Source organism: Leiobunum rupestre, chromosome 3 (genome assembly GCF_980474605.1).
Source record: "Leiobunum rupestre chromosome 3, qqLeiRupe1.1.hap1, whole genome shotgun sequence".
Taxonomy (NCBI): domain Eukaryota; kingdom Metazoa; phylum Arthropoda; class Arachnida; order Opiliones; family Sclerosomatidae; genus Leiobunum; species Leiobunum rupestre.
In genome coordinates this window covers 60,600,137-60,612,612 of record NC_143386.1, presented here as the reverse complement: position 1 = coordinate 60,612,612, position 12,476 = coordinate 60,600,137, and the positions used below count along the sequence as shown (strand labels likewise).

At 37.8% G+C, this 12,476-nt stretch overlaps 1 protein-coding gene across 1 annotated transcript; it reads right to left on the bottom strand.

Annotated features, from left to right (window-relative positions):
• Positions 1 to 5,329: 5,329 nt before the first annotated feature.
• Positions 5,330 to 10,483, bottom strand: LOC149953532 (uncharacterized). The gene is made up of 4 exons (XM_090170273.1): positions 10,472 to 10,483; positions 10,001 to 10,090; positions 7,567 to 7,740; positions 5,330 to 6,067 (listed from the first exon to the last, which is right to left on the bottom strand). The coding sequence occupies exons 1-4, from the start codon at positions 10,481 to 10,483 to the stop codon at positions 5,732 to 5,734; spliced, it is 612 nt and encodes a 203-aa protein (XP_090026399.1). The 3' UTR covers positions 5,330 to 5,731.
• Positions 10,484 to 12,476: the final 1,993 nt, after the last annotated feature.

The following is a 12,476-nucleotide window of genomic DNA, read 5'->3' as shown; positions in this document are numbered from 1 at the left end:
TCTTTGGCCGTGTATATTTTGGACCGTTTTCCGGGCGAAAATAGTCTTGAGCTATTTTGGACGGTTTTCCGAGTAAAAATAGACGCTTTTTTGGCGGTATACCATTTTGTCCCGGAAAACTGGCCAAAATAGTATGCGTATGTGGAAGTTGATTTAGCCTGTTTTTCATGACGCATACGGTTAAGGTGAAAATAGCTGTGACTCAACCGCTCACTATTTGGCTTCGAAATTAACGAACAAAAATATTTACCAGTCAGTTTTGAGCTATTTTCGCCCGTTTTTCGTTTTCTTATTTGGTCAGGGGAAAATAGACTTCGCCGCGCGGGCATCACTATTTTCGTCGGTTTTCTGGACCAACGAATTTGGTTTTGAAATGGACATTCAACGGGGCTTCGATCGAGAAACACGTCACCCGAAAGCAAAATCTACGTATATTGATTTAAATTTTTTTAGAGTAGATTAATCATAAGGCACGTGCGTTTGGGTTAGGTCGAATGGAATTTCGGTTGAATGAGACAAAAAATATATTTAATTAAAAATCGCACATTTGGCCTACTTTCGGTCGAATGGGATTTCGGTTGAATGGGACGAACCCAAAATCCCAGTCGGCCGAATGGGATTTCGGTCGAATGGGACGAACCCAAAATTCCCGTCGGTTGAATGGGACGAACCCAAAATCCCCGTCGGCCGAATGGGATTTCGGTCGAATGGGACGAACCCAAAATTCCCGTCGGCCGAATGGGATTTCGGTCGAATGGGACGAACCCAAAATTCCCGTCGGTTGAATGGGACGAACCCAAAATCCCCGTCGGCCGAATGGGATTTCGGTCGAATGGGACGAACCCAAAATCCCCGTCGGCCGAATGCGATTTCGGTCGAATGGGACGAACCCAAAATCCCAGTCGGCCGAATGGGATTTCGGTCGAATGGGACGAACCCAAAATTCCCGTCGATCGAATGGGACGAACCCAAATGCCCGTCGGCCGAATGGGACTGAAGCGTCCGAGTAAGCCGGCGATCCGCCTGAAGAGCGAACTTAGAAAGGCGTTAGTGATTGGCCTGAGATGTTTTATTTTAGTTTTTGATTGTTGTATTGTGTTTATTGATTTGTAATGGCCGTGTTTTTTAATCATTTTATGGTTTTGGTAAATTAAATGTTGCCAATCCTTATTATAAGTATTAATTCCTTTAAAACTAAATTAAGTTTAGTTATATTTAATTGTAACGGTTGACTGTGGTTTATAGCCGAACATAATCTCTAGGCGGAGACAAAACGCCAGTGGCGTAGCCAGAATTTTGGGGGGGGGGGGGCACACCTTTGAAAAAAAAGTAAAAAATAAAAATATTTGTACGTACGACCATATGCCACTGCAAAACGCTACAACCTTTAACGAAACTGTCGGCTCTTAGGGCTCTATCATTGCCACCTGTATTATGATAAGGCCTTTGTTAGTAGAGTTGGCTATGAATCTATCCAATTCTTCGAATAAACGACTTTACTGGAGAGCGTGGTGCCATCTATTAATGGCAAAGGAAGCTACAATTCAAAATAGCGAAACAATAACGTCGTCAGAGAACCATTTATAATTATTATAATTAGACAACTTATACTCTACTTAGTGGACTTTAACCTAAATTGTATATCCCATATAAAATATATTGTTCAAAATTAGTATAATTTAAGTTATGGTCAATTTTACAAACGAGCCAATCAACACATGGGTTACTTTTATGTCCCGCCTTTTTGGTCAAAATGTAACTTATGCGTCTTGTTTTTATTTCGACGCTAGCGACATCTGTTGAAAAAAGAGCTACTTCACGTCGAGTCAACACTCGCTGTATGTTAAAAACCAGTCGTATTTTCGATTTGTAGTAAAGCGTTAATTTTACGTTGGAATGTGAATTTGGTTGGTTACGTAAATAAACTAAAATATTCTTTTGATGTTACCCAATGGAAGGGGGTACTTGAGTTACGTGGTTTATGCTTTATAAAGCGATTAAAATTTCGCGATGAATTTTTATATTAATGGTGCAAATGCCCGTTTTTTATCGCTAATATTCGCGAAGATATCAATTTTATAAATAACGCACGTGCCTTAAGATTAATATACTGTTTTAATTTTTTTAAATCAATATACGGGGGCTTGGCTTTAAGGTGACGTGTTTGTCGATCGAAGTCCCGTTGAATGCCCATTTCAAAACCCAATTAGTCGGTCCAGAAAACGGATGAGAATAGTGATGCCCGTGCGGCGAAGTCTATTTTCGCCTGAAAAAAGAAGAGCCCGAAAACGGGTGAAAATAGCTCAAGACTGACGGGCAAAATAGTCAGCTGTTGAGTCACAGCTATTTTGGAAAAACAGGCCAAATTAGCTGCCACACACATGCATACTAATTTGGCCCGTTTACCGACTGAAAAGCGACTATTTTCGCCTAGAAAACGATTCAAAATATCTCAATACTATTTTCGCCCAAAAAAACGATCCCAAAATAGCTCAAAACTATTTTCACCTGGAAAACGATTAAAAATAGCTCAAGACTATTTTCACCCAGAAAACGATTCAAAATAGCTCAAGACTATTTTCGCCCAGAAAATGGTCCAAAATAGCTCCAGATTATTTTCGCCGGAAAACGATTCAAAATAGCTCAAGACTATTTTCGACCAGAAAACGATCCAAAAATAGCTCAAGACTATTTTCACCTGGAAAACGATTCAAAATAGCTCAAGATTATTTTCGCCCAGAAAATGGTCCAAATTAGCTCCAGATTATTTTCGCCGGAAAACGGTCCAAAATAGCTCAAGACTATTTTCACCTGGAAAACGATTCAAAATAGCTCAAGATTATTTTCGCCCGGAAAACGATTCAAAATATCTCAATACTATTTTCGCCCAAAAAACGATCCCAAAATAGCTCAAAACTATTTTCACTTGGAAAACGATTAAAAATAGCTCAAGACTATTTTCACCTGGAAAAAGATTCAAAATAGCTCAAGACTATTTTCGCCCAGAAAACGATCCAAAAATAGCTCAAGACTATTTTCACCTGGAAAACGATTCAAAATAGCTCAAGATTATTTTCGCCCAGAAAACGGTCTAAAATAGCTCAAGACCATTTTCGCCTAGCAAACGATTCAAAATAAACACTTCGGATATCTTATTGGTTACGTAAAAGTGACGTGATGATTTCCCTTACCTCTTCAGGAACATGATGTTCATTTCAACATAGTAAATCTCCCAACTCATAAATTAATAAATTATTGATCATAATTATTGCAATAATTGAACAAAAATTCATTCGTTCTTAAAAAAAAAAACGCTTTTTCAGCCCGGAAACTTACCTTTAAGCGTGGTATAAAATACTTTATTACGAACGCTGGTGGGAAAAATAAGCTTTGAGATGTAAAAGTAATACCGAGTATAGAAATTTATTGATATATCACTGATTTATTCTCTAAGTAAAAGTTTTCCAAAATATGGTGATTTATCTCGTGCGATTTTGTTTCCGAAAAAACCAACGATTTTCTCTTCAAACCATACAAGCCTATTTTGAAAACGAACTGGGAACTTGGAAATTGATGCTTTCAGCAAATAAAATTAGTAGTATTAATCTCGAATTCGGCCTGTTTACGGTGGAATTTCTAAGTATACCCGCGAGCGTCATATAATTTTGGAAAATACCGACTATTGGGTTATATTTCAAATAAAAGTGATAATTAATCAAATAACATAGATAATATTTGAAAACAGTTGTAATAATTTATTTTTAGTGCTACAATTATAATAATAAGATAAGAATAATAATAATAATAATAATAATCAGCTAGGCTAATACCCAAGGCACCACCTTAGACCTAAGTCATCAAGCGACTTTTAAAGTTAGGCATATTTAAAAAAATTCGGTTTGGCGAGACCAGCGTAAGTATAGAACGGGTAATGACGAGATTACCACGTTGACGTACAGAAACAAGCGATTTGATGATTGTTTAGGAGCATATTACTAAAAGTACGCTATAATGAAGCTTAAAAATAATAATCTACATTAAATATTTATTGATTACTTTGAAATTTACGCGATAGACATTTCTGAAATGGATTATTATAACACTCGAAGGAACCTTCAGGAATTCAACAGGAAATAGGCGAAATTCGAAATTCCCTCCGCCGATTTACCGGAAATTCGTGCTAGTATATTTCCGCCAAATGTACTAGGTTTTTAGTGTACCAGCAGATAGATATTTTGCCTTTCTTAACCTGCAAATGAGTATAGTTATACTTCTGATGTTACCAAGAACATATTCGTGTTACAGAGAATGTGGCTGCGTTAACTGTTTTCATCACGAGGTGAACATCGTACTGCTCTCTTTCCGTGCTTGCTCGTAGCGCCAAATATCACCTTATTTGCATATCAAATGATCGACAAGACGTTCAATATACTTACACGTACCTTATTTTGTCTTGAAAAAATTGTTTTTGGCCTAAAAAGTTGAAACGCAAAATAACGCCAAGTATTTGGGTTTGAGCTAGCAACACCTTATATAGGGAGCGATTTGCGAACTATCCTAACTTTGAAAACCAAAATTTAGGCTAGGTCTCGCGCGCTTTTATGTTGTTTTTCCGTCTCACCGATTTCTCACCAGGTGTCGTGGCGGGTAAATTTTAGTACACCTTAAGTTACACGGAAACCCTCCCCTTGTATACGCCACTGATCGAGTGTTAGAGTCGCGATCAATGACCTGAGTGTGGCAAATAGCGTTATAAACAGTCACCATTATCATCCTTACAGAGTGACATTCCATCAAAACTACACAATGGAGACATGCAACGCGGATATGAATTTTGAAACTGGCTTAACATCATCTCTGACGAAAACCAGGATTTTCAGCTTCTTTTGCTAATGCCCGATGAGTGCACTTTCTCAAGGGATTGCCCTTTTAACCACCAGAACAATCACATGTGGTGCAACGAGAATCCTCACTTGGGATACCGATATCAACACCAGCAGCAGTTTCGCGTCAATATGTGGGCTGGTACGTCTGGTATGAGATGGACTTATAGGTACATTTTTCTACCGCCTCGTCTTAATGGACTGCATTATTTGACCTTTCTTCAAAACGAGGTAGCGTACGCATTGAATGATATTACCGGGCACGATTTCACTAGGCAAAATAGCAACCTTAAACTAGTTACCGTGGCAACGAAAATAGAAAACACCCACTAGCAAGCTACAAATATTAACCGTCAACCAGAATAAGTCATTATTATTGCTTATCTAAGTAACTATTATTAAATACAGACTGATAATTCATTATATAAAAACAACTTTTATTTTAGTTCACAAATACAGTAGAAAAATAGAATAGTTCCAATATTTTGAGCGTGACTTTGCTAGAATTTAGTACTTGGGAAGAACCTTAATAAATATTTTCCTATTACCAACATAAATTATACACGTATATACAAATAATTTTAAATATATTCTGATAGACAAATAAGCTCTGGGGGAGGAGGGGGAATAAATTAAAGACAATACGAAAACGACACGGTGACCAAAAAGGGACTAGCCAACAAGCTAAAGGACAACAGGAACCTCAAGTAGATCATTTTGTGCCACGACAGTTCAGTCCCCGAAAATAAATATTTGGTATTTTGAAACTTTGGACGAGTAATGAAAATTTAAAAACATTGGCAGAGAGCATTTTAAAAACCTGTACTAAGATACGATTTCACGTTCGTTTAGTAATGTCCGTGGCCGTGTCCGTAACCTCCGTAGCCTCCGTAACCTCCGTAAGCGCCCAATCCGTAACCTCCGTAGCCTCCGTATCCGAGGGCGGGAGCGCCGTAGCCGTAACCCGCAGCGAGACCGTGTCCTCCATATCCGTAAGGGGCGGCGATTCCAACTGGGGCGATGGCGGCTGGCGCCACGGCCAGAGGGGCGGCGTGAGCCACAGCCAATGGCGCCTTGGCGATGACGGCGGGGGCGTGGCCTACGGCGACGGTGCCGGTGTAGGGAGAGGATATGAGGGCGGCGGCTGGGGCGGAGAGGGCGGTTCCTGGTTCGTTGGTCTTGACCTGGTTGCGGGAAATTATTCGTTACTTCATTAGGAGAGCTCAAAGGCGGAGAATTATACTTCATTTCATTAGGATAACTCAAAAGGCAGGCAATTATCTCGAAAGGCGGGAAATTATTCGTAACTTCATTAGGGGAACTCAAGGGCGGGAAATTATTCGTAACTTCATTAGGGGAACTCAAGGGCGGGAAATTATTCGTACCTTCATTAGGGGAACTCAAGGGCGGGAAATTATTCGTAACTTCATTAGGGGAACTCAAGGGCGGGAAATTATTCGTAACTTCATTAGGGGAACTCAAGGGCGGGAAATTATTCGTAACTTCATTAGGGGAACTCAAGGGCGGGAAATTATTCGTAACTTCATTAGGGGAACTCAAGGGCGGGAAATTATTCGTAACTTCATTAGGGGAACTCAAGGGCGGGAAATTATTCGTACCTTCATTAGGGGAACTCAAGGGCGGGAAATTATTCGTAACTTCATTAGGGGAACTCAAGGGCGGGAAATTATTCGTAACTTCATTAGGGGAACTCAAGGGCGGGAAATTATTCGTAACTTCATTAGGGGAACTCAAGGGCGGGAAATTATTCGTAACTTCATTAGGGGAACTCAAGGGCGGGAAATTATTCGTAACTTCATCAAGGGAACTCAAGGGCGGGAAATTATTCGTAACTTCATCAAGGGAACTCAAGGGCGGGAAATTATTCGTAACTTCATTAGGGGAACTCAAGGGCGGGAAATTATTCGTAACTTCATTAGGGGAACTCAAGGGCGGGAAATTATTCGTAACTTCATTAGGGGAACTCAAGGGCGGGAAATTATTCGTAACTTCATTAGGGGAACTCAAGGGCGGGAAATTATTCGTAACTTCATTAGGGGAACTCAAGGGCGGGAAATTATTCGTACCTTCATTAGGGGAACTCAAGGGCGGGAAATTATTCGTAACTTCATTAGGGGAACTCAAAGGCGGGAAATTATTCGTTACTTAATTATGGTAACTCAAAGGCGGGAAATTATTCGTTACTTAATTAGGGGAACTCAAAGGCGGGAAATTATTCGTTACTTAATTAGGAGAGCTCAAAGGTGGGAAATTATTCGTTACTTAATTATATGGGAACTCAAAGGCGGGAAACTATTCGTTACTTAATTATGGGAATTTAAAAGGTGGGAAATTATTCGTAACTTAGGAGAACTCAAAGGTGGGAAATTATTCGTAACTTCATTAGGAGAGCTCAAAGGAGGGAAATTATTCTTTATTTTATTAGGAGAACTCAAAAGGTGGGGAATTATTCGTTACTTAATTAGGGGAACTCAAAGGCGGGAAATTATTCGTTACTTAATTAGGGGAACTCAAAGGCGGGAAATTATTAGATATTTCATTAGGAGGGCTCAAAGGCCGGAAATTATTCTTTATTTTATTATGAGAGCTCAAAGGCGGGAAATTATTCGTTACTTCATTCGGAGAACTGACTGTTAATGGCGCGATTTACAAGAATACTGACCTTGGCGCGGAATCCGGCTCCGTCAGCGACGTAGTCCACCCGGCGAGATCGTCCGTCGATGTCCCCGATGTTGTAAGAGCCAACGACTCCGTGTTTGTTACCGGCTTCAGCGCGACCGTTGGTTGCTCCAACGTGGTCTACGATTTGGTAGTTGAAGGCGTAGTTACCGTAGTCCTAGGAAGGGAATAAGTCATTTCTTAGTCGCTTTCCCAGTTTACAATCCTTGTTCTTGTTGGTAATCGAAACGTTTTGGAACTCCATTATTCGTTAACAATGATAACAATCTTTGAAACTCCATTACTCGTTAACAATCTTTGGAACTCCATTACTCGTTAACATGCTTTGGAACGCCATCACTCATTAACAATCTTTGGAACCCCATTACTCGTTAACAATCTTTGGAACCCCATTACTCGTTAACAATCTTTGGAACTCCATTACTCGTTAACAATCTTTGGAACCCCATCACTCGTTAACAATCTTTGGAACCCCATCACTCGTTAACAATCTTTGGAACTCCATTACTCGTTAACAATCTTTGGAACCCCATTACTCGTTAACAATCTTTGGAACCCCATTACTCGTTAACAATCTTTGGAACCCCATTACTCGTTAACAATCTTTGGAACTCCATTACTCGTTAACAATCTTTGGAACCCCATCACTCGTTAACAATCTTTGGAACCCCATCACTCATTAACAATCTTTGGAACCCCATTACTCGTTAACAATCTTTGGAACTCCATTACTCGTTAACAATCTTTGGAACTCCATTACTCGTTAACAATCTTTGGAACCCCATTACTCGTTAACAATCTTTGGAACCCCATTACTCGTTAACAATCTTTGGAACCCCATTACTCGTTAACAATCTTTGGAACCCCATTACTCGTTAACAATCTTTGGAACCCCATTACTCGTTAACAATCTTTGAAACTCCATTACTCGTTAACAATCTTTGGAACCCCATTACTCGTTAACAATCTTTGGAACTCCATTACTCGTTAACAATCTTTGGAACCCCATCACTCGTTAACAATCTTTGGAACCCCATCACTCATTAACAATCTTTGGAACCCCATTACTCGTTAACAATCTTTGGAACTCCATTACTCGTTAACAATCTTTGGAACTCCATTACTCGTTAACAATCTTTGGAACCCCATTACTCGTTAACAATCTTTGGAACCCCATTACTCGTTAACAATCTTTGGAACCCCATTACTCGTTAACAATCTTTGGAACCCCATTACTCGTTAACAATCTTTGGAACCCCATTACTCGTTAACAATCTTTGGAACCCCATTACTCGTTAACAATCTTTGAAACTCCATTACTCGTTAACAATCTTTGGAACTCCATTACTCGTTAACAATCTTTGGAACCCCATTACTCGTTAACAATCTTTGGAACCCCATTACTCGTTAACAATCTTTGGAACCCCATTACTCGTTAACAATCTTTGGAACCCCATTACTCGTTAACAATCTTTGAAACTCCATTACTCGTTAACAATCTTTGGAACTCCATTACTCGTTAACAATCTTTGGAACCCCATTACTCGTTAACAATCTTTGGAACCCCATTACTTGTTAACAATCTTTGGAACCCCATTACTCGTTAACAATCTTTGAAACTCCATTACTCGTTAACAATCTTTGGAACTCCATTACTCGTTAACAATCTTTGGAACCCCATTACTCGTTAACAATCTTTGAAACTCCATTACTCGTTAACAATCTTTGGAACTCCATTACTCGTTAACAAACTTTGAAACCCCATTACTCGTTAACAATCTTTGGAACTCCATTACTCGTTAACAATCTTTGATAACCGAGAACCCCCTTGGTAATCGAAACGCAATCTGCGTGCTCCATTGATAATCGAAACCAAATTTGAGAACTCCATTGGTAATTGAAACGCAATCAGAGTATTGCATTGATAATCGAAACGCAATCTGCGTGCTCCATTGATAATCGAAACCAAATTTGAGAACTCCATTGGTAATTGAAACGCAATCAGAGTATTGCATTGATAATCGAAACCAAATTTGAGTACTCGAATTGTTAATCGAAACGCAATCAGAGTACTTGATTTGTTAATCGAAACGCAATCAGAGTACTTGATTTGTTAATCGAAACGCAATCCAAGAATTAAATTGTTAATCGAAACGCAATCCAAGAATTCCATTGTTAATCGTAACGCAATTTGAGAACTCGATTGTTAATTGAAACGTATTCTGAGAATTCCATTCGTAAGGGAAACGTATATGTAGACTCCATTAGTGACCGAAACTCAAGCGGACCACCTATTTGGTAATCGAAACTCAATCTGAAGAAGCCACTAGTTATCGAAACTAGTTACTCAACCACTTCCCCATAAATAGATATAAACCCAATTAAAATTGTTATAATAATAATTGTCGGTAACTTACGTCTTGTTTCCTGGAGCTGACGCTGGTGCCTCCGTGGGTGGGGACTACTCCGGCAGCGGCGAGAGCCACAAGGGCGAGTACAACGGCACACTGTACAAAGACACCACACACACATCATTAAATAATAAAATGCCATTCTTACTTGGGAACCACATCAGCACCCCGAAACCCGAGAACACGCTTTCATCGTATCGGTTACATCAAAAAGACCAAACCCATTTACTTTTGCAGTTTCTCGATTACCATCTCCCCGAGTAAGGAAACTTAATAACCGGACGTACTCTCGAAAGGAACTCAATATTTTTAATCCGAATATCGAAAGTGGAATTTAGCCCTTCCAAAATGATAAATGCGAATATAAAAGAAACGCGAATTCGGGTCGACACGATTTGCGAAGAATAACAATCCATTGTCCTTTAAAGAGACCAGCACCTGGGAGGTAATGCCGCGGATAGAATGGTATATCCTTACCTGGAAGACCATTTTGTTGGGGGTAAGGCTTGCTTGGAAGTCGAATCGGTTCTGACTCTGACCACTGTGGTCCGCGCTGTTTTATACCCGTCGAGAGAGAGGCGGGACACCCTGAGCTGACCTCCAAGAGCTAGGGGTTGCCTCGCACATTTGGGACTCCAGCCGCCACCCCCGCCCTCCGCGTCCCCCGCCCCGTGTCCGGAATCCCGCGCCCCCCGCACACCCAAATCACCCCTTTCTATAGCTAGTTGGATAAGCGCATTTTTCTACCCGTTTTGGAGTTGTATTACTTAAACTACTTTGATCGTGAGCTCGCCGGGAAGCGTAACTTATTTCCGTCATTTTTTTACACCGCGTATAACGGGCGACGTTGTGGAGTTTCATATTGATGGATTAATTTGGTGCTCTAACACCGTCCGGGCCAATTTCTCGTTTCGGCCTTCGGACGAAGTGCTTTATTCGACATTGGTTTCGGTTGACTTGGTACTTGGAGTACGCTGGTATTTTCATACACTTTAAAAGTTTAAAGTCTGTTCTTTTTTCAAAGAAAATTACTGTACTTTGGTGTTGAGCTTTTGTGTTCCGTAGGGTGACGTGTTTGAATTTTATCTTTTATCACTTCAATTTTATAATATTTTATTTTAATTGGTGTCTTGTTTTTATTTGTTAAATTGTGGAGAAATCACGCTGGTGGTCCCATGTTCATGGATGTTTGATTTTAATTAATTTAATTGAAACTAGCGATTTAAATCAATTTGTTTGAAATCAACGATTTCAATTAATTTGTTTAAGATCAACGATTGAAATTAATTTGTTTGAAATCAATGATTTAAATTAATTGGTTTGAAATCAATGATTTAAATTAGTTAGTTTGAAATGAACGATTTCGATTATTTTGTTGGAAATCAACGATTCAAATTATTTTTTGAAATCAACGATTTAAATTAGTTGGTTTGAAATGAACGATTTAGATTATTTTGTTGGAAATCAACGATTCAAATTATTTTTTGAAATCAACGATTTAAATTATTTTTTGAAATCAACGATTTAAATTATTTTTTGAAATCAACGATTTAAATTATTTTGTTTGAAATCAACGATTTAAATTATTTTGTTTGCAATCAACGATTTAAATTATTTTGTTTGAAATCAACGATTTAAATTATTTTGTTTGCAATCAACGATTTAAATTATTTTGTTTGAAATCAACGATTTAAATTATTTTGTTTGAAATCAACGATTTAAATTATTTTGTTTGCAATCAACGATTTAAATTATTTTGTTTGAAATCAACGATTTAAATTATTTTGTTTGAAATAAAATGGTTTTTTAAATCGTTGATTTAAATCCCTGCTATATGATTTATTATTTTTTTTGTTTACCGTATGTAACTAAAATTAATTTAAATTTCAGTTTTATGTAGGTAAATGTAAAATTAAATTACTACTGTGGAATCCAGATTTAAATTTTAGTTTACCATATGTAAATAAGTTTAATATAATTCTTAGTTCACCGTTTTTAATTAATATTAATTTTAATTTTAATTTACCTATGTAATTAAGATTATTTTAAATTTCATTGTCCTACGTAATTAAGTATTAAATGAAATTGCAGTTTACCTTATGTATTAATTTAAATTTTAGTTTTCTATGTAATTAAGAATAATTTTAGTTTTCTATGTAATTAAGAATAATTTTAGTTTTCTATGTAATTAAGAATAATTTTAGTTTTCCTATGTAATTAATATTAATTTAAATTTTAATTATCCTATGTAATTAATATTAATTTAAATTTTAATTATCCTATGTAATTAATATTAGTTTAAATTTTAATTATCCTATGGAATGAATATAATTGTTAATTTTAGTTTACCTTTCCGGTGCACACGAATTATCGATTAATTTGTAGAGGAAAATAGCATAATAAAAAATTAATAAAATTCGAAATCATTTTAAATTAAATCGTTTGTTTTCGATCTTATTGAAAAAATTAACAACCCTGCGGC